We start from the raw sequence: 24,357 nt of genomic DNA, 5'->3' as shown, positions 1-24,357 counted from the left end.
TTGCTGCAATGCTGGCATGGGCAAGAGGCTTCTCGGTTGCTGCTTCCAAGGTGACCAGATGAGAAGGGAGAAGTTTCTTCCCTGTGAGAAAGGACTCTCAAACCTTCTTTGTCAGGGTGGAGAGGGAGGCTTACCTCCTTATTTCCCCTGTTTCTTTTCCTTTGCTCTAACCCCTCATCCATAGTTCTAAAGGCTGCTGGTTCTCCTTGTCTTTCTTGCCTGGCAGTACTTTTACTGAGCCCCACCACCTTCACCTCCTTATCCCTCACCACCTTCCTGCATCTTTCCACGACTCGGGGAGAGAGGATGTACCACCTTCTTTGGTAATCGCTGTTCTGTGGTCAGAATCTAATAAAATCTGTTGGTTTTGACATTGCCTGTAAAAAGCAATGTCTAGTTCTGAACACTTCTGAAGTATTTTAAGAGGGCATAGACTCAGAGTTTAGTTTCAGTGTACCCATGTGCTCCACGAGGCAGTGCCACTGATGGAAGCAATGCATTCTCCATGACCAGCTTCCCACACAGTCAAGCTTCTCAAAATATCAAAATGTGTCTGTTCTCCTGGAAACTTAATTCAGAATACACTTTTACAAAGATTATGGCACCTTGTTCACACTAATGGTAAGACAGGAGTGCTGACAAGTAGTATTATATATTCATTTACTGCATCTTACTCCCACTCTTCACTAGAAAAGTTTCTCAAGCCGCTGACAAATATTAAAAATGGCAATCCTTGCCTTCAAGCTTACAGTTCAAAAGACAAAGGAGTGACGAGGGTAGTTCCTGCTACAGAGAGGAGGAGGAGAGAGGTAGCTGGGCAGCCGTTGAAATCTACAGCAGAGGCAGAGTTGATTGAGCTCACTGCCACAAATTGTTGAAACATCAGGAGTTTTAACGTTGGTGTTTTCTGGAGGATTTTTTTTTTCAGGAGGAAGCCCACAGTCCTGTTCCAGTAATTTCCTAAGACTTTTCAGTATGGACACTGACGGAACCATGGCAGTCACCTGCAACACTTGTGGGATGTTTGTTTTCTTGCCTACAGAAGTGGAGAACTTCACATGCCCCAAGTGCAAGTTGGTACCCCTCTTGGAGGAGAAAGTGCAGCAGTTGGAGTCCAGAGTAGCTACACTTCAGCATATTAGGGAGCAGGAGGATTTCCTGGACACAACAGAACTAACAATCCTGGACGAATACCACGCAGAGGAAGATGCTGGAGCCGAGGAGGTCACTTCACGTACACAGGAGGCAGACAGCTGGAGGAATGTCACACAGAGAAGTAGGCCAAGAAGGGATTGTTCGGGGAGCTTGCAGCTAGAGAATCGATTTGAAGCTCTTTCCCTTATCAAGGAGGATAAAGAAGAGCAGCATGGACAGACTTCAGGGACAGAGGAGGCAAGCCTGAGAGTCCCACCCAAGGGAACAGCCGCTGCTAACCCTCGTAGGAGGCATGTGGCCGTAGTGGGGGACTCCTTGCTGAGGGGTACAGAAGCAGTGATTTGTAGGCCTGACAAGATGTCTCGAGAGGCGTGTTGTCTTCCAGGGGCAAAGATCCGTGATGTGACAGAGAGGCTGACAAGACTGGTCAAGCCTACTGACCAATACCCCTTCCTTTTGGTCCACGTGGGAACCAACGATACTGCAAGACACAGCCTGCAGAACATCAAAAGGGATTACGAGGCGCTTGGTAGGAAGCTGAAAGGAATGGATGTACAGGTTGTCATCTCATCTCTTCTGCCAGTTGAAGGGCACGGTCCAGGAAGGGAGAAGAAAATAGCGGATGTGAACAACTGGCTTCACAGATGGTGCCGCTGAGAACGATTTGGATTGTTTGATCATGGGCTGCGGTTCCATGAAGAGGGACTTCTTGCAACGGGCGGGTTGCATCTCACACCAGTTGGAAGAAATGTTTTTGCCAACAGTCTCAAGAACTTGATCAGGAGGGCTTTAAACTGAGTTCCGTGGGAAAGGGAGACAATATTAAGGAAGGCAAAAGGGCTGGAGAAAATAGTCAAACAGACATAGAGGAAACAAGAAAAAAGGTGCAAGGACCCAACAGTGGGAGGCAAAAAAACTTGCACAAGCAGCAAGTAAATGGGACCCATGGTCTGCGATGCCTCTACACTAATGCACAGAGCATGGGAAATAAGCAAGATGAACTTGAACTCCTAGTACAGCAAAGCAAATATGATATAATAGGCATCACTGAAACCTGGTGGGATGAGTCTCATGATTGGAATGTGGAAATAGAGGGGTATAACCTTATTAAGAGAAATAGGCCAAACAGGAAAGGAGGAGGAATAGCACTATATGTCAGAGATATTTACACCAGTGAAGAGATCCTGGGACATCAATCATGGAAGCCAGGTGGAGAGCATCTGGATAAGAATCAAAGGGGAGGGAAACAACAAGGGTGTTACGGTGGGAGTCTACTACAGACCCCCAAGTCAGACTGAGGAATTGGATTATATCTTTCTAGAACAGATGTCCACACAGTCAGAAAAGAGAGATGTAGTAGTGATGGGCGACTTCAACTATCCTGATATTTGCTGGAAGTCAAACTCAGCAAAATCCTCAAGGTCTTGCACATTCCTCACTTGCCTGGAAGACTATTTCATGGTCCAAAAGGTGGAAGAGGCAACAAGGGGGTCAGCTATTTTGGATCTGATCCTAACCACCAAGGATTACTTGGTTAATGGGGTGCAAGTAGTGGGATCATTAGGTGGAAGTGACCATGTTCTCCTGGAGTTTGTTATACAATGGAAAGGAGAAGCCAGGCATAGTCAAACACGCATTCTAGACTTTAGGAGAGCGGATTTCAGTAAACTTATAGAAGTATTGAGGGTGATCCTGTGGTCAGAAATACTAAAAGGGAAGTGAGTTCAGGACGGATGGGAGTTTCTCAAAAGAGAGATACGAAGGCACAATCTCAAACAGTTCCAGTGAGAAAGAAAAATGGGAGGTGTCTTAAGAAACCAGGATGGATGACTAAGGAACTTTCAATGGAGCTAAGTTTGAAACGGAACATGTATAAGAAATGGAAAAAGGGGGAAATCACAAAAAAGGAATTCAAAGAAATAGCAGGCATGTGTAGGGGTAAAGTCAGAAAAGCTAAAGCACAGAATGAACTCAGGCTTGCTAGAGAGGTTAAAAAGAATAAAAAGGGATTTTTTGGATATGTCTGCAGCAAAAGGAAGAAGAAGGAAATGGTAGGGCCACTGTGTGGAGAAGATGACAAAATGCTGACAGGGGACAGAGAAAAGGCAGAAATTGTTAGAGAAAAAGATCTTTGGGATGGTTGATGTCTCTTGTTACCGGTGGTTCTGAACTGGTACCAACTGGAACAGATGTAGTCTTCTCAGCTACTCAATATCAAAGTAACTTCAACACAGATTTTCACTCAAATGAGGATTTATTAACTTTGTTGCTATTTACACTTTACAGCAAGCTACTATACATCTATACTCTTTTAGAGTCCATGCTAAAAGCTTGAATGTGACATCAGTCTTTGTTCTCTCACAAGATCAACTTTCCCACCAAGTGGACACACCTCTTTCCCATGAAGTCACCATGCTACACAGGAGCATAACAATAATACATTTGTTGATATTATGTCTCAGCACATGTCCTTGAAGACTTGCTCTTCCGGGCCTAGACTTTCTGGCCTTCAACAGGAACCATTTTAAACCTTAGTTAACCATTGACACATCTGAACATTTTCAATACAATTTAGAAATATATTTTAACATGCCCCTCCAAAATGTACAGATGTGGAATAACACTGTGTATTTACATTTATATCTTTGTGGAGTTAAGGAACCATACCAATTGCACAAGAAAGTTGTTCATGTCTTTCTCCAGAAAGTGCCTTTGTCAAAACATCTGCCAAGTTATCCCTTGTGTCAATGTACTCTATCTTTAGGATACCATTCTGAACTAACTCTCTTACATTCTGGTACCTTACTCCAATGTACTTAGTCCTGCACTTCAAATTCTCAGCCTCTGCCATCCCAATACATGATTGTGAATCCTCAAAAACCAAAGTAGGCTCAGTGCAATTTTCTCCCAGATCACTTAACAACTGTCTAATCCAAACTATCTCTCCAGACAAATCAGACAATGCAGCAAATTCTGCTTCTGAAGTACTAAGTGCTACACAATTCTGTTTTCTACTTCTCCAAACAACTGGACTACCTGCAAACTTAATCACAATTCCTGTTATTGACTTCTTTTCTGCCTCACTTGCAAAAGAACTATCTGCGTAACACACTAGATTCTCTTCACTTCCTTGAAACACAAGCTTCTTGTTCTTGCTACCTTTCAAATACCTCAAAACATGTTTCACAGCCGTCCAATCATCCACCTTTGGACTATTTGCACTTCTACTCAATAAACCAACTGCAAAAGAAATATCAGGCCGTGTATTGTTAGCAATGAACAACAAACTACCAATTACACTTCTGTACAACTCAGGATTATCAAACAATTCAGCAGACTCTGCACTGGCATAACCAGGAGTCATTGGGCTTTTCACAGGCTTTGCATCCTGCAATCCACACTTCTCAATCAGCCTCTCAATCTTTTTCTTCTGACTCAACAGACATCTGCCATCATCTGTCCACTCTACTTCTATCCCTCTTCTAGTGTAAACACAAGCATCTGCAACACTTCGTTTAAACCCAAGCCTTTCAAGCTCAGCATGAATACACTGATTCCAGCAACGTGCACTTTGTTTCAAGCCATACAACGCTTTATTCAACTTACACACTTTTGTCTCAGTATTACTACCAAAACCAGGAGGTTGTTCCATGTAAATTTCCTCCTCAAGCTTAGCATTTAGGTAAGCCGTCTCAAAATCAAAATGCCTTACCACTTTTCTTTGCCTCACAGCTAATGCAAGCACTAATCTCAAACTTTCTGGCTTTGCAGTAGGTGAGAAAGTTTTGTCAAAATTCTCAAACCTTTGCTGTGTGAACCCTTTAGCTACCAACCTGGCTTTGTACTTTTGACTATTATCAGGCATTTCCTTCTTCTTATAGACCCACTTGCAACCCACAACCTTGTGGTCTTTAGGCCTATCAACAATATCAAAAACCTGCTTCTCAACTAGAGACAAGAATTCTTGGTCCATAGCAGAAAACCATTTGTCTTTCTCCTCCTTAGGAAACTTCTGCAACTCTTCAAAACTCTCAGGCTCATCAGCCACTGCACAACAAGCAGTTGCAGTCTGAACAACAAATCTGTCAGGAGGCTTTCTCACTCTCTGAGACCTCCTAGGAATCAACACCTTTGTTCTACCTCTCTCATCCTCACTTTCTGAACTAGTTTGCACCTCAGTGTCCCTCTTTGACACAACTTCAAACTGACTTGTGGTGATGGGTGTGTGTAGTGTTGGCTGTGTTTGAGTGTGTTGTGAAGTACTGGGTTTCTCCTCCTCTGGAGACATTGTTAGAGAAAAAGATCTTTGGGATGGTTGATGTCTCTTGTTACCGGTGGTTCTGAACTGGTACCAACTGGAACAGATGTAGTCTTCTCAGCTACTCAATATCAAAGTAACTTCAACACAGATTTTCACATAGGAGTACCTTGTGTGCCTGTCTACAATTACCAGAAAATACTGACTTCCCCCAACAGTTTTAGTTAAAGGCCCAGCCAAATCAGCATGCACCACCTCAAACGGCCTTTTGGTGACACATTTTGTTTGCTTGGCCACTGGAAAAGCTTTCAATTTGATCTTACTGCAAACAGAACAATCAAGATGATTAGGACAAGAATTCATTTTGAACTCAGGACAAACCTCTCCTAGCTTTTCCAAACCTGAAAACCCTATATGACCAAACACTCTGTGAAAATAATGTGCACAATCTGCATGTAAAGGCACATTACTGACACTGGCACACTCAGCTTTGTCAAGCATAAAATACAATTTATTTTTCTTTTGTGCTTTTGCACATACCTTGTTCCCTTTGCTAATTATGCATTTATCTCCTTCAAATTTCAAAGCATACCCATCTGTTGTTAATGCAGACACACTAACAAGACAATTCTTCAATTTGGGAACACACAAAACATTTTCAAAATCTTCCCCAAAACTAGGAACATGTACAGTACCCATATGTTTTACCTCTCTGGGAACACCATCAGCCATTGCAACAGACTGAACATTTGACACAGACTTAGCTTTCAAGAGCTTATTGTCATTACACATATGGTTAGAAGCCCCAGAATCCAGCATCCAGACTGAACTCACTGTGGCTGCTTGATGGGCTTTGCAGTCATTGTCCCCAGCCACAACTGCCGCTCCACTCCTGCAACTAGCACCTTTTCCCTGCTTCTTCTTCGATGCTGCCAACTTCCAACAGTTCTTTTGGACGTGCCCTGGCTTCTTGCAATAGAAACAAGACTTGGACACTGCAGCCTTCTCCTGCTGGCAATTCTCCACAACCTCCAGTGGGTTGAATACCTTTGGTATCTGTCGCTGCTGCCTCTGGAGCCCTTCTGACTTCCGTCGCTGGCTCTCCTCCAAGACGCGCGCCGACACCAACTCAGCAGTCATCTGGTCTTCAGCCATCCCTTGGAAGCTATGCAATATGTGCTCAAAGTCTTGGGACAAACTCCCAAGCAAGATGTACGCCTTTTGCTCCTCAGGCAAGGTGACACCTCTCAGCTGCACTTGTGCAAACAGGTCATGCATTTCCTCCAAATGCTTCTCAGGATCTTGGTTACTTTGCATCTTGCAAGCATATAACCTTTTGCAACAGAGCATCCTGGACAAGGCAGTGCTACTTTCATGCACATTCTTCAAAGTGTCCCAGACAGCTTTAGCACTAGTCTTGAGCCTCACATGATTAATCTGGTTAGGCTCAACAGTGAGTAAAATTGTAGCTCGTGCCTTTGAATCATCAGCACGTGTAGCCTCAGTAGGACCTTGTTCCACAACACGCCAGAGACCCTCACGGACCAACAGCGATTCTGTGTAAACAGCCCAAGAGCTGTAATTGTTGTTGTTTAACTTGGGAAATCTTGCTGCCGCCTCCATGATTCAAAGCAAACGGCAAAACAGCCAAGAGTCCCAGCAAAATGTCCAACAAACACTGTTATCTTCCCATTTGCCTCCCGGCACAGGACAGATGAACAACACAGAGCTAACTTACAGCTGGAAGAAAAACTCCACAGCAGATTCTCAGTGGAACAGGAACTTCAGCAACAGCAGACCCTCCAGAAGACCATCTCAGCACACCAGCTTGGCAACCATCCTGGGAACCATCCTCAGGCAAACCATCTCGGCAACCATCCTAACCATCCTCTGCTACCACTTGTTAGAGAAAAAGATCTTTGGGATGGTTGATGTCTCTTGTTACCGGTGGTTCTGAACTGGTACCAACTGGAACAGATGTAGTCTTCTCAGCTACTCAATATCAAAGTAACTTCAACACAGATTTTCACTCAAATGAGGATTTATTAACTTTGTTGCTATTTACACTTTACAGCAAGCTACTATACATCTATACTCTTTTAGAGTCCATGCTAAAAGCTTGAATGTGACATCAGTCTTTGTTCTCTCACAAGATCAACTTTCCCACCAAGTGGACACACCTCTTTCCCATGAAGTCACCATGCTACACAGGAGCATAACAATAATACATTTGTTGATATTATGTCTCAGCACATGTCCTTGAAGACTTGCTCTTCCGGGCCTAGACTTTCTGGCCTTCAACAGGAACCATTTTAAACCTTAGTTAACCATTGACACATCTGAACATTTTCAATACAATTTAGAAATATATTTTAACAGAAATACTCAACACCTTCTTTGCCTCAGTCTTCTCACAAAAGGCAAAGGGAGCTCAACCTGAGGATAATGGAGCTGAGGACAGATTAGGGGAATTTCAGTACAGAATAAGTAAAGAGATAGTAGAGGAATACCTTGTTAATCTAAATGAATTTAAGTCTCCAGGACCAGATGAACTACATCCAAGGGTATTAAAAGAACTGGCATATGTAATATTGGAGCCATTGGCAATCATATTTGACAACTCCTGGAGAACAGGAGAGATCCCAGCAGACTGGAGGAGGGCAAACGTTGTTCCCATCTTCAAAAAGGGGAAAAAAGAGGATCCCAACAATTATCCTCCAGTTAGTCTGACATCAATACCAGGAAAGATTCTGGAGAAGATCATTAAACAGAGAGTCTGTGAACATCTAGAAGGCAATGCCATAATCACAAAAAGTCAGCATGGGTTTCAGAGAAACAAGTCATGCCAGACAAATCTGATCTCTTTCTTTGATAAAATGACCAGCTTGGTAGATGAAGGGAATGCTGTGGATATAGTATATCTTGATTTCAGTAAGGCCTTTGACAAGGTTTCCCATGACATTCTTGCATACAAGCTTGTAAAATGTGGGCTAGACAAAGTAACTGTTACATGGATCTGTAATTGGTTGACCGGCCGAACCCAAAGGGTGCTCAACAATGGCTCTTTTTCAGCCTGGAGAGAAGTGACCAGTGGGGTTCCACAGGGCTCTTTCCTGGGCCCAGTGTTATTCAACATCTTTATCAATGACCTGGATGACAGAATTGGGAGCATACTTATCAAATTTGCAGATGACACCAAATTAGGAGGAATAGCTAATACTCCAGAGGACAGGATCAACATTCAAAATGATCTGAATAGACTAGAAAGCTGGGCCAAAGCTAACAAAATGAAATTCAACACGGAGAAATGTAAGGTACTGCACTTAGGGCAGAAAAATGAAATGCACAGATATAGGATGGGCGACACCTGGCTGAATGAAACTACATGTGAAAGGGATCTGGGAGTCCAAGTAGACCACAAGTTGAACATGAGTCAACAGTGCGATGCGGCAGCTAAAAAGGCCAATGCAATTTTAGGCTGCATCAATAAAAGTATATTGTCTAGATCAAGAGAAGTAATAGTGCCACTGTATTCTGCTCTGGTCAGGCCCCACCTGGAATATTGTGTCCAGTTCTGGGCACCAAAATTCAAAAAGGACATTGAGAAACTGGAGCGTGTCCAGAGGAGGGCGACTAAAACGGTGAAAGGTCTGGAAACCTTGCCCTATGAGGAACGACTCAGGGAGCTGGGGATGTTTAGCCTGGAGAAGAGAAGGTTAAGAGGTGATATGATAGCCCTGTTTAAATATTTGAAAGGATGTCATATTGAGGAGGGAGCAAGCTTGTTTTCTGCTGCTCCAGAGAACAGGACCCGGAAAAATGAATGCAAGCTACAGGAAAAGAGATTCCACCTCAACATTAGGAAGAACTTCCTGACAGTAAGGGCTGTTCGACAGTGGAACACACTCCCTTGGAGTGTAGTGGAGTCTCCTTCCTTGGAGGTCTTTAAGCAGAGGCTAGATGGCCATCTGCTGGGATGCTTTGATTTGGATTTCCTGCATGGCAGGGGGTTGGACTGGATGGCCTGTGCAGTCTCTTCCAACTATGATTCTATGATCCTGTGAGAGAGAGCAAGGAAAGGGAGTGAGAGAGAGCAAGCAAAATGCATTTGCTTCTTGGTTGCCAATTTCAGGAGATATGAAGTTTGAAGGTCTTCGAGCTGGGTTTAAATACAATGGAAAGGCTGCTGTTGCATATCTCTCTCAGTAGCACAGCCACTGTAGTTGGTACATGGATGGAGGATGGCTTTGAACTAGAGCTGAATGCAGGCATCAGTGAGATGTTCATATCATAAACAAGACAAGTTTACTCTCTAACTATAAAAAAGTTCCATGCAACCACTAAGGAAACCCCTGTACAATCACATGAAAGTCCACAATATTGGAGCTCACCTTTGTAGGCAATTCAGAAATTTTGGCTTCTTGTGGTTAAGCTACCATACTAGGCATCCCAACCAGGCAGGGAATCCCACCTCTTTTCCATAAACTCAGAGGTCAGAGGGAGTCCATCAAACTGAGCAGTTTCACAGCAATCAAAACTAATCTATTAATTTATTTCACTTCTCCCAAAGAGGGACCCAATGAGTATCAGAAGAAGTAAGAAACCTTACTGGAGTAGTATATAAATGAACAGCCTATATTAAAAGAGAAAGTAGATAAACTATGAACAATTGATGACTCTTTAACCTTGCCTTGTCGTTTCAGCTGGGAGAGCAGTTGGCTCAGTTGGTGCCTGCCAGTGGTGTTGACATTGTGGAACTGGAGGATGAAGGCACTTGTGTGCGCTTTAGCCCACTAATGACTTCTGCAGGTAATTTAAGTCAATTGATTTTAAAAACAACAACAACTGGTTGATGTTTATTTAAATGTTAGATATAATGATGTCCTTTAAATCCTCAATAACTGAGAATTTGTTTCAAGATCTAACTAGTTTTACTCCTGTGTTGGTAGAACTATCTGACTTGAAGAAAACAGAATCCATTACAGATGGAGAGAATGCATATTAGAATCAAAATGCAGATTAGAATCAGAATGCATCTTGCTTCTAATATGCATATTGTATAACTGTGTTTGTATGCACAGTCGTCCCTCCATTTTTGCAGACATAGAGTCCGCGGTCTCAGTCCTTCTCAGACAGCAAGCAGAAAGGGTTAAAATGGCCCACATGCCCGAGAGCACATGGCCATTCACGCCAATGGCCCTTGAATATTTGCTAATTTCCATTTTGTGGCCAGAATGGATCCCCCACGAAAATGGAGAGATGACTGTACATGGAGGCCTCCATATTGGCAGGCTAGCTGTCTGCAGATGGTCCTGCCCCATTATTGTCAATGGCAGTAAGTATATATGGCCATGGTAATGCGATCACACGCACATCACACATCTATTGACCAAATGGGACTTGAGGTCCCACACTTAGTATCAGTGATATGGACAGCCTACTGTAATTGATGCTGGCTTTAAACTGACAGCACAATTTCAGTAGTAGATTTTTCTATGCTTACTTTGGCGCTTTACAGAGCGCCCAAAAGGGTGGTCTGCTGGCACCAGTGTTCACTGCGTGAAGGAGCTGCAGCGGAGAAACTGCGCAGCTCCTCCGCGCAGCAAAAAGAAGCTGCTTTTTGTGGCTTCTTTTTGCAGCACCATTATGACGCCGCAAAGTGCCATAATGGCGCCGAGACATGCAGACGCTAAGCGTCCACTACGTCAAAATGGCGGCGCCCATGTAGAATGGGCGCCCCATTTTGTACATGCTCGGCATGTACTAGGGTTAGGGGCTTCCTAACCCTAGTACGAGCCTCCTCTGAACAAATCACCAAGAAAGCCCCATGATAGGGTCGTCTTAGGGTCACCATAAGTCGGGAACAACTTGAAGGCACACAACAACAACAAGCTAATACTCCAGAGGACAGGATAAAAATTCAAAATGACCTTACTAGATTAGAAAGCTGGGACAAAACTAACCCAATGAATTTCAACATGGGTTGGACTGGATGGCCTTTGTGGTCTTTTCCAACTCTATAATTCTATATACTGACCCTTTAGGGAAAAATACAAGCATGTCAATGTCTGGGGACATTGCTTTCATTACATTGCATTGTATGTAAGGCATCATACATTCACTACATTAACAAGCTTCCAAGGGTTAATATCCTTGAGCATTGCTCTTTGATGCTCTACATGGCAGGGGATTGGACTGGATGGCCCTTCTGATCTCGTCAAACTCTATGATTCTTCTAGATGGTTTGAGAAGTACCCTGTCTATCTGTTGTCTGCCTGTCTATATATCTGGTGGTACAGTAGTTAAATGCTAGTACTGCCGCCACAGCGTTGTGAGTTCAGTCCTGAGGGCTGCAAGGTTGACTCAGCCTTCCATCCTTCATTGGCCAGTAAAATGACACCCAACTTGTTGAGGGCAATTGGCTTACAGATTGTAAACCGCTCAGAGACTGCTTAGTTCAGTATGAAACAGTATAGAAATCTAAATGCTAAATGCTATCTTGTATCTCTCAATGATTTTTTAAAATCTTCTGCCCAGTTAATTAATTAATTATAAAAATTGATTTTAAAGATTTATCAAATTAATCAACTCAGCATTGACAGCTTTGTAATGATATGTTCTTCCCTCATGCATGTTTGTGGGGTCACCAGGAGGGTTGTTGAGAAAGAAAAAAATGAGTGTTTAACTTTTAAATGTACTATGACATCAAAATCGTTTGTATGATTTTAAAAAATCTAGTGTGATATTCTGTCTGTATGCTGCATTACATGCCAATGCATCAAGCTGTTCAGTTCTAGGAACCGAAGTGCAAGATGTTGACCAATTGGTGGACTGCTTAAAAATCAAGGTTCCAATGCTGACATGCACACTGCAACTAAGGGATGAATTTGAACAAGAAGTGAAAAGAACCATAGGCCTAGCCTATGTTGAAGATCTCAGCTGGCCGGGACTTGGAGTAGTAAGGTGAGTGCAGAGTCTCCCAAGATCTTTTGAGAGATTTAATATACTGTATGTAAGTCTAGACATTTTAGTCAAAATTAGTCAAAATTTAGTCAAAAACCATGGGTTGACTTATACACAAGTCACTGTAAGTACTGTACCTTATCAAAGAAAGAACCATAATAATAATAATAATAATAATAATAATAATAATCCCCTTCTCTGAGTAGGGTGGCAAAAGGCTAGAGCTTAGTGCCCCAGGAGAACCTAAAAGAACCACTGACTCTCTTCGTCGCGGCACAGCTTCAGTTCTTTTTGATATGTCTAAATGCTTTAATAATAATAATAATAATAATAATAATAATAATAATATTTATTTGTATTCCGCTTTTTCACAAAGGAATCAAAGTGGATTTCAACAGTATAAATAAAACATCAAATAATTAAAAATTCCAATTTAAAACTCCCCAAACCCGACCCCAACCCCAACCCCCAATCATAAAAATAGTGATCAACCCCTAAAAAAAAGATTAAACATCAAAAAAATTTAAACTGTCCAATATGAATACACTAAAATTTCAGGCAGATTAGTGCTAGAAATGAGTCTTAATTCTTGCCTTTACATCTTTTTTTTATACATGTGCATTTTCTTAGCCTCATCTGGTTGCCTTCTCCCTACATTACATAGCCATCATTTACCAGTGTTATATCTGAAGAACTATTTCTGTCTTTAGTATGTGTTTAAAATGGTCTCAACTATCTTTTCTGTATAGGTATGAGGGTCAGAAAGAAGACAAACAAGAAAAAGAAGTAGAAAAAATTAACAATGGACTTTTGAAAAAACTGAATGAGCTAGAATCAGATTTGGTGTTTTCCGTAGGTAAGTTGTGATGGAACTGTTCTGTCGGGGTTGGGGAGTCTGCATTCTGCATTACAAATATAGTGGCCCTCGGTATACTTGACTATGCCAATGTCTTATGAATGAATGGGGGATCATAGTCCCTGTGGGCATTCTCCCCTCCTACTTGGATATATAGACGATATAGATCTTAGTTCGGAGTAGAATGTAGATATATTTGTGCTATGGCAGTACACCTGATAGAATCATAGAGTTGGAAGAGACCACTAGGGCCATCCAGTCCAACCCCCTGCCATGCAGGAAATCCAAATCAAAGCATCCCTGACAGATGGCCATCCAGCCTCTGTTTAAAGACCTCCAAGGAAGGAGACTCTATCACCCTCCGAGGGAGTGCATTCCACTGTCGAACAGCCCTTACTGTCAGGAAGTTCCTCCTAATGTTGAGGTGGAATCTCTTTTCCTGTGGCGTGCATCCATTGTTCCGGGTTCTGTTCTCTGGAGCAGAAGAAAACAAGCTTGTTCCCTCCTCAGTATGACATCCCTTCAAATATTTAAATAGCGCTATCATATCACCTCTTAACCTTCTTTTCTCCAGGCTAAACATCCCCAGCTCCCTAAGTCGTTCCTCATAAGGCATGGTTTCCAGACCCTTCACCATTTTTGTCGCCCTCCTTTGGACACGCTCCAGTTTCTCAATGTCCTTTCTGAATTGTGGCGCCCAGAACTGGACACAATATTCTAGGTGGGGCCTGACCAAAGCAGAATACAGTGGCACTATTACTTCTCTTGATCTAGACACTATACTTTTATTGATGCAGCCTAAAATTGCATTGGCCTTTTTAGCTGCCGCATCACACTGTTCACTCATGTTCAACTTGTGGTCTACTTGGACTCCTAGATCCCTTTCACACGTAGTTTCATTCAGCCAGGTGTCCCCTATCCTATATTTGTGCATTTTATTTTTCCGCCCTAAGTGCAATACCTTACATTTTTCTGTGTTGAATTTCATTTTGTTAGCTGTGGCCCAGCTTTCTAGTCTATTCAGGTCATTTTGAATCTTGATCCTGTCCTCTGGGGTATTAGCTATTCTCCCTAATTTGGTGTCATCTGCAAATTTGATAAGTATGCTCCCAATTCTGTCATCCAGGTCATTGATAAAGATGTTGAATAACACTGGGCCCAGGACAGAGCCCTGTGGAACCCCACTGGTCACTTCTCTCCAGGATGAAAAGGAGCCATTTGATGTTTCATGTTTTGTATGTTTGCCATATTTTGATGCTGGCCATGTGCCGTAATAAATTCATTCATTCATTCAATATAGTGGCCCTCGGTATCCGTGGGTTTGATACTCATAGATTTGAGTAACTGCTGATTGGAATGAAGAAACATTTAATTTTTTTTGGCCAGGCTAACATACAAAATTTAAGAAGTCCTTATGACCATTTAACTTATGAGCTATTATTGTTTGATATGCCACAAACATTTCTAGTCAGAACATAATACTGCTGAATACAGTACGTCTGTGTTTTACGCAAGTGCGGCATATGTGGCTTTCAGCATATGCTGAAAATTGCACCAGAAAAGCCCCTTGTACACCCCGGAAGAAGTAATGAGGCATGCACCCGTGGTGCATGTGTGCCGCCGCACCGTAGAGCATTGCAGGCGCAAGCCCCATTACTTCTAATGGGGCTCCACCCTGCAGGCCATACTGTGCCCACCCCTGTTCTCTGATGTGCATGTGATGTCTTCTTGAGATCTTATAATAAAGGGCAGGATATAAATATTTAAAAAACAAGATATGTTAATATTTATCCTAACTTTATTTTTTATCTCCAGGTCCAGAATTTGGAGGGGAGAAAAACTGTATTTATATCGGAATGGCCACTGAGGATCTGGATGTTTCTGAGCTAGTTGAAACTATTGCAGCAACAGGCCGGGAAATTGAAGAAAATTCAAGGGTATGCACTGAAACCTCAAGATTAGAAAAGTAACACTACAGTTGGAAGACCCTCATGATTGTTTCATAATTTGTACCAAACAAGATTTTCCAAGACACATCCTAATAAATGTATTCTTCCTGTCACAGAAAAAAATACTGCACACCATTTTCTGTGCACATTTGTTTTGTTCATTTGCTTCTAAAACGTTTAAAAACTAAACACAAATAATGTGGCATAAATCCCTGCTGGACTATTGGTTAAAGTGGTGGTGATGGTAATAATTTAGACTCAAATGCAAAAAGCTACTCTGCTTAGATATGTCCAGTGTTTTGTTTTTTACCATTTTCACAATCAGGAATATAAGTAAGTAATGCAAGTAATGTTCACTGCCCGTTTTTCTTCATTAAATCAGTTGCTGGAAAACATGACTGAGGTTGTTCGAAAAGGCATTCAGGAAGCACAGGTTCAGCTGCAGAAAGCCAATGAGGAAAGACTCCTGGAAGAGGTGAGGATACCACAGGAAGTCATTTCATTTTCACAGCCTTAGGGTTTGCCAGATAGTGATATTTTTCCTCCATTCCCATCTGTTTCTTTTAGGGCCTGCTCCGACAGATTCCTGTAGTAGGCTCCGTGCTGAATTGGTTTTCTCCATTCCATGCTTCACCAAAGGGACGCACATTTAACCTAACTGCAGGTAGGATGACGTTTGACAGCATTTAACCAGTGGCAGTGAAGTAGTAGCCACTGTTCTGTTGTTGCGTGCCTTCAAGTCTTTTCAAACTTACTAAGGAAGGGGTTATCACACGGTTTTCTGGGGCTAAGAGTGTGTGACTCACCCAAGGTCACTCAGTGGGTTTCTGTGGCCTAGCTGGGAATTGAACCCTGATCTCTAGTCATAGTTCAATGCTCAAGCCACTACACCATGCTGGTTATCAGTAGCTACTACCCTGTAAATATTGGCACACTTGTTCTGAAGGAAGGATATGAATCCTGGTAATAACTAGGCCTCTCTGTTGATGTTCTGCTGGTAGATTTCTTAGAGACATTCCGTTGCTCACTGTAGGAAAGTGGATGCTAAAACAGAAGGACCTTTAAATCTGTTTCTACAAGGCTCTTTTTGTAACTTTTAGTCAAATGCAGGGGTGAAGAATCTCCCATTGAGATATGCATTACATTAGTGAAAACCTGTCAGGGTCTTAAGCCCCAGTAGTCAGTGCCAAAAGAGACATCATACTGTCCAGTACAAGTTTGGGGAGGTCTAGGTTCTGGATCTCAGTTTGACTTTTCTGTGTTCACTGGAGGACTGCACACATTCCCTTCTTTGTGGTGTTCCATTTCTTGTATGTTTCTTCCCAATTCTCTCCCTGCTTTTCCTCTCTCCTAAAGCCTTTCCTAAAGCATTGTTAGTAGAAAGAAGAACTTACCTGGCAGGGGAGATACCATGATCACTCATCCTTTGCGTTCTGGGTGTGCTGACCCCTGCGATTTCCCCAAATGCGGGAAACTCAACTGCATAATTTGTGGTAGAATATTTGTGCTAAAATATTTTCATACTTTTGGTCCCAATCATTTGCTTTGGCTCCACTCACTACCAGAATGTAGCTCCCAAGAACCTATCTGAAGTTGAATTTGGTCCTCAGATTGGAAGAGGTTCTCCTTTAATACACGATGGGAGAAATGCATTTGCATCGAGGCATTTTCTTCTCTGACTTTGGTGAGGTCAGTTTTATATTGGGGGACAGGATGGCGTAAGTAACATAATTTACCTGGAACAGAGGCCAGAGTGGAGGAGAGATCTGGATGTGTTCATTTGGTGCGCTCGTTGGATGTTCTTTTGTTTTGGTCAGTGTGGGATGTTTTCTTCATGGGTCTGTCTTCAATATTTAAACTTATATGCAAAAAATCGGTGAGCCTATGCCTTCTAAATCAAGATTTCCCCCCAAATGTCTGCATTCAGGGAGGGTGAGAGAGTTTTCAAATTGGTTCATGTGTAGCAAACTGAATTGTAGTGGAAGCTATAGATGATAGAAATAAAGGCTCAACATGTCCTAGTAGTCACTTTCAGCAGTGATGCCGTTCGGTATATCTTTACATTACAGTGATGTAGCTTATTATATCTTTTTTGATTTTGCTGTTAGCTGCCCTTGAGTTGATTTCAACTCATGGTAACCTTGTGGATGAGACACTGACAAATTCAAGACGGATTTTCCCTATCTTCCACTGCTCTGCTCAAGTCTTGCAATCCATGCCCGTAACCCCCCTCAATCCCCCTGATTGAGTCCATCCATCTGGTCTGCATCCTTCCCATCCTTCTACCCTTTAACTTTCTATTGTGTTTTTTTCTATGATCCATGCCTTCTCACCATGTGGCCAAAATATGATAGCCTCAACTTAATCATCTTGGCTTCCAGTAAGAGCTCTGATCTGATATGTTCAAGGACCCATTTGTCTTTTTGGCTGTCCACAGTATCCTAAGCACTCTTCTCCAACACTGCATTTCAAATGTGTTGATTTTCTTTCTGTCTGCTTCCTTCACTGTCCAGCTCTCACATCCATGCATGGCAATTGAGAATACAATGGCCTGGACAATTCTTACTAGTGCTCAGTTGTATGTCTTTACCTCTTCAAGGTTTTTTCTAGTTCTTTCATAGCTGCCCTTCCCATTCCCAGTCTTCTTATTTCTTGACTTCAGTCACCATTCCGGGTTGTGGTGGAAATATTCCTTGTTGAAATAAAAAACTATAGAAAGATGGAGTCACCTTTGTCAGCCAGAGAGATGGTTTTTGAAATAAAGGCTTGGAGTTTAGAAAAACTAGAGCAAAGGAATAAGGAGTGCGTCTTGACCTGGATGGAAGCTGGCACCAGTAAAAAGACATAACATAAACTACTGAGATAAGGACACATAGTTGACATTCAGAAGCAAGGTTAGGAGGAAAGCCACTGAATTCCTACAGGAGGGGGTAAGGAGTAATGATGCAGTTTTAATGTATGCATGTATTTCTGTTCTGATTCTAAGAATTCTGTATGTTTAAATTGTAATTAGCCAATCAGGTGTATTGAAGAAGCTTCTTTGTCTTGAATAATATAAAAAGAGCCATTTTGTCTTGTTCGGGGTCTCAGCTTTTGGAACTTGAATTCCACTGAGTTCATTGTTTTCCTTTGTCGACAATTGGAAATAAACTTATGGATTTTCAATTACTAGGTCCTCTTGCCAATTCTATTGCTCTGCAAATCCTAGAAATTTAAGTTTCCTGAAATTTCTGTTACATATTCCTTTCAGTTCCCAGTAATAACATCAATAGCAGCCAGACTGGATTCTATCTGACCAGAGAATGCAAGCTTGTTTTTGATATTTTTAAATTTATAGGCAAGCAGCTTTTTGCTCAATATTTTGTTTTTATTTTCTGGCCTCAAGATGCTCTCATGGGTTTTTAAAATGAAGTTTAAGTTGTGCCTTTGGGAATTTATATATGTTTTTTTAAATGTTCACGTTTCTTCCTCCTATCTTCACTCCTCCTTCTTCTGATTCTAACTCTGCTTTTCTTATGATGTTTTCAGCATGCAAGTTGGACAAATAGGGTGATAGGATGCAGCCGTGTCTGACTCCTTTGCTTATTGGGAGCCACTCTACTTCTCCAAATTCAGTTCTGACAGTGCCCTCTTGTCCTTGGTACAGATTATTCATCAGGACTATCAAATGTAGTGGCATCTCATGTCTTTGAGTACATTACATAGCTTTTTATGATCTATAATGCTTAGCTATAGTTTATGAAACATATGCTGATTTTTTTCCAGGAATCCTTTTGTGTGCTACATTAGCCACCATATGTTTACAATGTGGTGCCTGGTGACTCTTCCTTTTCTGAATCCTGCTTGCACTTCTGGGATTTCTCCCTTCATGTATGGTTGGAGTCTATGCTGTAGAATTTTGAACATTATTTTGCTTGCATGTGAGATTAGTGCTATTGTTCTGTAGTTGCTGCAGTCTTTTGTGGATTGTATATCTTTACATATTTACATTTTTACATTCTACTTAGTTTGGAAGCTGTGAGTGAGCACTCTCATTTCTGTAAATTTGCAGTAAAACAAATATTTGCTTTTTGGCATATGAATATATAGCTATGAAAGTAGTTAACATATTTAACTTGGATCTGATTTTAATTGGCAGGTTCTTTAGAATCTACAGAACCCACATATGTATCTAAAGTTCAAGGTACTGGGATAACTCCACCGGCAACACCCACTTCAAGCCGTGCTAAGCAAAGGTTTCCTGGTAAGTCTTTCCTTCTCTCTCATTTGTAAAACAGCTACATACAAGAGCTGTTTCCCTGATTTCACTTTACCATTGGTGAGAGACAAAGAGAAGTAGCATTTGACCAGGACTGAGAAGACATCAGATTAGTATCTTTACTCAGCTGTGAGGTTCAGTGAGTGACTTTGGGACAGTTATGACCTCTCAACATTGTGGAGTCAGTTTTAAAGGGTGATGGTAATCTCTCCCCCAAGTGGATGTTTACAGTAGATCCAAGGTAGTATTTCTTTCTTTATAATTTGGTTAACATTCTTTATAAATGGTATTGCCTGTCAATTTTTTAGATTGTAAGCCTGAGGGCAGGGAACCATCCAATTAAAAAGACTGTATGTACAGCGCTGTGTAAATTTACAGCGCTTTATAAATAAAGGTTAATAATAATAATAATAATCATGGGCTTCTGAAGATGTGACAGACTGAAAAAGCTTTGTTATATTTGCTTTGGCCTTTTATATGGTTTGTGTGTTATGGTTTTTGCTTGTGGTTTTTTTTTAACTCTTCTGAGATTATTTTTTGCACCTAGGAAACAGTTCTGGAAATGAGACATGGCATGAAAATTTGTGCATACTTGCATGGTCTACATTTTTCCCCTTCTTTTAGTCATCTGTAGAGACAGGAAACCCGAGTCTTGTCCACTGGAAAATGTTGCAGAGCTTCAAGCTCTGGTCTGATTTCAGAAATGTTACAGGCCATCGGCAGAGATCCTGTATGATATGGGTGGAGCATAACACTATAACTGTGTGATTTCACATTCAGCAGCAATGGTTGGCAGCTTCCACATGCCAGGACATGCTGCAGTAGCTATTTACTGGCTGGGTGCAAGGGGGACAGTAGTAGCACATGGCACCCAGGCAGCACATGACTTCAGTTCTGCAAGCAGAAGAGAGCTGCCTTTCAGAGTTTCCAAGTGATCTGGGAGGGCAATGTTATCTGTCTTCTTCCAAAGGCAGAACTGCAGCTGGTTGCTGAACTGGCACCTGCCACTGTCCCTCCCACCCAGCCAGTAAATGGTGACCACAGTGGGAAAGCTGCTAGGAAGTAAGAGATTGTGCAAAGAGGTAATAAATATGTGACATCGAAGGCTTTCATGGCCGGCATCCATAGTTTTTGGTGAGTTTTTTGGGCTATGTGGCCATGTCCGATGTTTCGCCAGCATCTGTGAAGATGCCAGCCACAGATGCTGGGCGAAACGTCAGGAATAAACTCTTCTAGAACATGGCCACATAGCCTGAAAAACCCACAACAAGATAGACAATAAAATGGACATCTGTGCATGCAACCTAGTTTTGCAGACACATCACCAGCAGGATTCCAACCTTTATCTGTTTTTAAAATCTTGAGAAATAAAATAGTTTTTAAATTTCAAAATGTTGGATCTATACCCAGTAGCAGATCTTGCCTTTCCCCACACTGCTTCTATTTACACAGAACCACAAATATCCCCAAGCCTGGGATATCACAGTAAACTTACCTTGAATTTCAAGTCTCCATCCTAGGCTTCATAGTGGCAGAAATTTTCGACAGTATTTGAAATCTTCACTCGGAACCCGGCTAAATAGTGGGTTATTAACTTTCCAAATACTTGATGTTTTGTCCCAGGGCAAAAACTGTTCAGACGGTCTTTGAGGAACTCTGATGGGTTCAGTGAGACCAGCTCCATCAGTCATATGGATGACTTGGATAGAGGAGAGCCACGACCCAGTGCTTCACCAGTTGGACAAGAAAACCCAGAAGAGCTGGGCCAAGGCAAACCTCTTACACAGAAAACAACTGAGGACAACCCAGGACAGACGGTCCAGACTGTGGGACCTGATTGCACTAAATCTGTACAAGAAGTGAGTTTAAGATAAACACCCAGAGACACTGCACATTGAGACTTTGTACAGAAAATGCACTCCCTCTAGAGCAGGGTTTAGTAAAAATGCATTTAAAATGTGAGCAGTGCCACAGTTAGTACAGGAGTACCTACTATTAATATGTGATTGGAAATTTTGCACAAAGGCTAGCAAAAGAATTTTCTGTTCCACGCCTTCTTTGTGGGGTCCTGTTTCTACTCTACACTTTGTTAATGATTGATTGCTCTTCATCCTTTGTTCATATCAGCAAGATTGTGTTTGAACGGCTTTGCCTCTTTGTCAGGCAGTTTGCAACTTACATTGACATCTTAACTCCAGGCAACATCTTAAAGAACAATTTTTGGTTGTTGTTAAGAGACTTGCTTCTGACATTTCTTGGATTATTTTAATTTGAATTATTAATTGCACTTGATCCTTTCTGGGAAGATGGAATATTAAAATGGTTCTAACTCTGGATAATAAACTTATCAGTTTAATCTGTCCTAATTTTAAATATGCATTTTATTACATAAACACCCAGTCATCATCGCTGGCCTTTTAAACCTTATATTTGTTTTATGAAATCATAAAATTCTCCACAAGTTTGCCTCATGTAATGTGTGAGCACTACTTTCGGTATTTTTAAAAATCTCCCAGCTTCAGCAAGAATGACAAAGCTTTTACAAAGACTGCAGAAAGTCTTACACAGACTAAAACAGTTGGCTTGCTGAGAGTGTAATTTCTCACTCGGAAGCTGCATCTGCACTGCAGAAATAATGTAGTTTGATACCACTTTTAACTTCCCTGGCTCAGTGCTATGGAATTCTGGGAATTGCAGTTTGTTGTGGCACCAGAGCTCTTTGACAGAGAAGGCTAAATAGCTCACAGAACTACAAATCCCAGGATGCCACAGCATTGAGCCATAGCAGTTAAATGGTGTCAAACTAGATTATTCCTGCAGTGTGGATGCAGCCTAAGTGGCTGCTGGAAACTGATAGTCCACAATTTCTTTCTTACCTGCTTTTGCTGCAAGGGCCACTTAGGGATAAAGCAGTTGGCTGGAAAGGAATGGCCTCTGGCCGCTTTGGCCACAAGGAGAGCAAGACCACAGCTGCAGCCCACTCCCAAAGTGGGCCACTACCACAGGTCCCAAGCCAAAAGGCAGCTCACACCAAGTCCTTTTCGATCTGGTCTTTTGGACTGGAGCGTGCCTTGGCGCGACTTCCAGCCGCTTTGGGGGTGTGCGTCCTCTAAACATTACACCCCCAAAGCTGCTTCTTTTGGCCCATGTGTTTCGGGCCATAGACTCAAACACAGGTAGAAAATTTCCCTTTTACAGTAACAATCACCCCCCCAATTCCCTTTTGCAAGACTTTAGGGAAGCACTTGATGAACTGACATGTTGCACGTCTATGATTTTTTCTGTATTCTTATTAGATTTTTCTGACCAGTAGCTTCCCACTGTTAGATATTGTAAATATACAGAGAAATGATTAGGTTATATACACTACTGCACTGTTTAAAAAAGAAAAACTGTCCTTAGGTTACTTTTTTAAATCCAAGAGCAAATATTCAGGAATATATTTCTTCCCCTGACAAATACACCTTCACATTTGTGACTGCTTTTGTTTCGTTCCTGTTGAGCTTGCACTTTATTATACCAAGAACAAACTTAATTCTAAGAGTGAGTTGATGTAATCAATCCCCATGTAACACTTAGATCATTTATTTTGGAATAAACCTGCTTTAAAATGGCTGCTTCACCCAAAAGAGAGTTAATCCTTTCCCCCCCTTTTCTTCTTTATTGAAGGAAAATCATGTAGTGAATGGTTATGACTTCCTCTTTGTGATTTTCCTCTCTGTGTTCACTAAATACAGAGTCTTATGGAACTGGGCTTTCCTAGAACAGTTAATTGAAGAATGGCTCATAAGGAAGCACTTTTGGGTGGTGCTTCTATTTTATCCTAAAATAATGCAATGATAGGCACAAGTGGAATGGGGGATAAATATTAGTAGTAGCATTAACTTTTGTCTTCATCCAAATAAGTCCATTCCTCTGAGCTCAGCTAGAACATGGTTGCAATATCCTCCAAAGTATTTCATCAATGGATTTAAATTACCAGACTGTCCATGGGGTTGAGCATTGCCTTAGTGTGTTCTGATTCAATACTTTGGTTGGTGAAATGTACAGTCAATTCATCATATTCTTCAATATGATTGGAAAATATTCATTTAAATGTGGAGAGGTTTAAATGAGAGGTTTTTGTTCCTCCAAATAAGGTTGGTATTTAAACAGTAAATGTAATTCTTGTCTTCCTTGACATTTGGTGCAATCAATGACTTCATTTAAGAGGAAAGGGTTAGTTTTAATTGTTAATACAAATTTTAATGTTTTTTATACTGTTAAGTTGGGAGTTTTACTGGAATACAGACCTAAATTTCAGTACTTTCCAGATGCTTCAATAAATGTTCTTCAAATTGTTGTATCTCAGTTTGTGTTGATTAAAAAATCTAGTTTACTAATGAAAACCTAAATATGCTGTCAATATATCAGAAATTGGTCGCTAATCTTTGAGACTCCAGATGTGAACATTTTCTCTGTTACTAGTGTTTGAGTGCATTCACTAGAATAGTAAAGCAAGTACTAGAATAGTAAAGCAAGTTTTTTTAATCACAAAAAAGAGAAAAATAGGAGTGCATTCATAGAGCTGGACAGGATTCCAAAGGTCCAGTGCGCTACCAGTGTAAGAGGAGTTTACCACTAAAGCACTCCTGAGAATTGGCCATCTAATCTCTATTTAAAACCTACAGTAACAGAGGATTCACCACTTTCCAAGGCATCTTTTCATGTAGCTCTTCCTAATACTTAGTCAGGAATCTTCTTTCTTATAACTTGAATCTTTCTCTGGAACAGTAGAAAACAAACTCGGGCTGTGGCAGACAGATTGGCTGCAATCTGACCTTTTCAGGGTACATTAGCCGTGGTGGCAAGGCTTTAACTGCACTTCTTCATGTGGATGCAGTGCTGGAGGAGCGCTGTGTGCCATGTAGACACTACA

At 41.5% G+C, this 24,357-nt stretch overlaps 1 protein-coding gene across 1 annotated transcript in view; it reads left to right on the top strand.

The window, feature by feature from the left end:
• LOC149306269 (pyridoxal-dependent decarboxylase domain-containing protein 1-like) overlaps positions 1-23,827 on the top strand; it is a 54,330-nt gene extending 30,503 nt beyond the window's left edge. Inside the window, exons 16-23 of the mRNA XM_089539815.1 lie at positions 10,117-10,222; positions 12,205-12,376; positions 13,126-13,232; positions 15,048-15,169; positions 15,564-15,656; positions 15,749-15,845; positions 19,320-19,424; positions 21,063-23,827. Coding sequence (XP_089395941.1) covers positions 10,117-10,222; positions 12,205-12,376; positions 13,126-13,232; positions 15,048-15,169; positions 15,564-15,656; positions 15,749-15,845; positions 19,320-19,424; positions 21,063-21,313 — 1,053 coding nt within the window. The 3' untranslated portion in view covers positions 21,314-23,827. The remainder of the gene's footprint in view (positions 1-10,116; positions 10,223-12,204; positions 12,377-13,125; positions 13,233-15,047; positions 15,170-15,563; positions 15,657-15,748; positions 15,846-19,319; positions 19,425-21,062) is intronic.
• The last annotated feature ends 530 nt before the right edge of the window (positions 23,828-24,357 follow it).

Source organism: Sceloporus occidentalis, unplaced genomic scaffold (genome assembly GCF_023333645.1).
Source record: "Sceloporus occidentalis isolate IW3139 unplaced genomic scaffold, rSceOcc1.0.p SCAF_10, whole genome shotgun sequence".
Lineage (NCBI taxonomy): Eukaryota > Metazoa > Chordata > Lepidosauria > Squamata > Phrynosomatidae > Sceloporus > Sceloporus occidentalis.
This window is presented reverse-complemented; position numbering and strand designations above follow the sequence as displayed.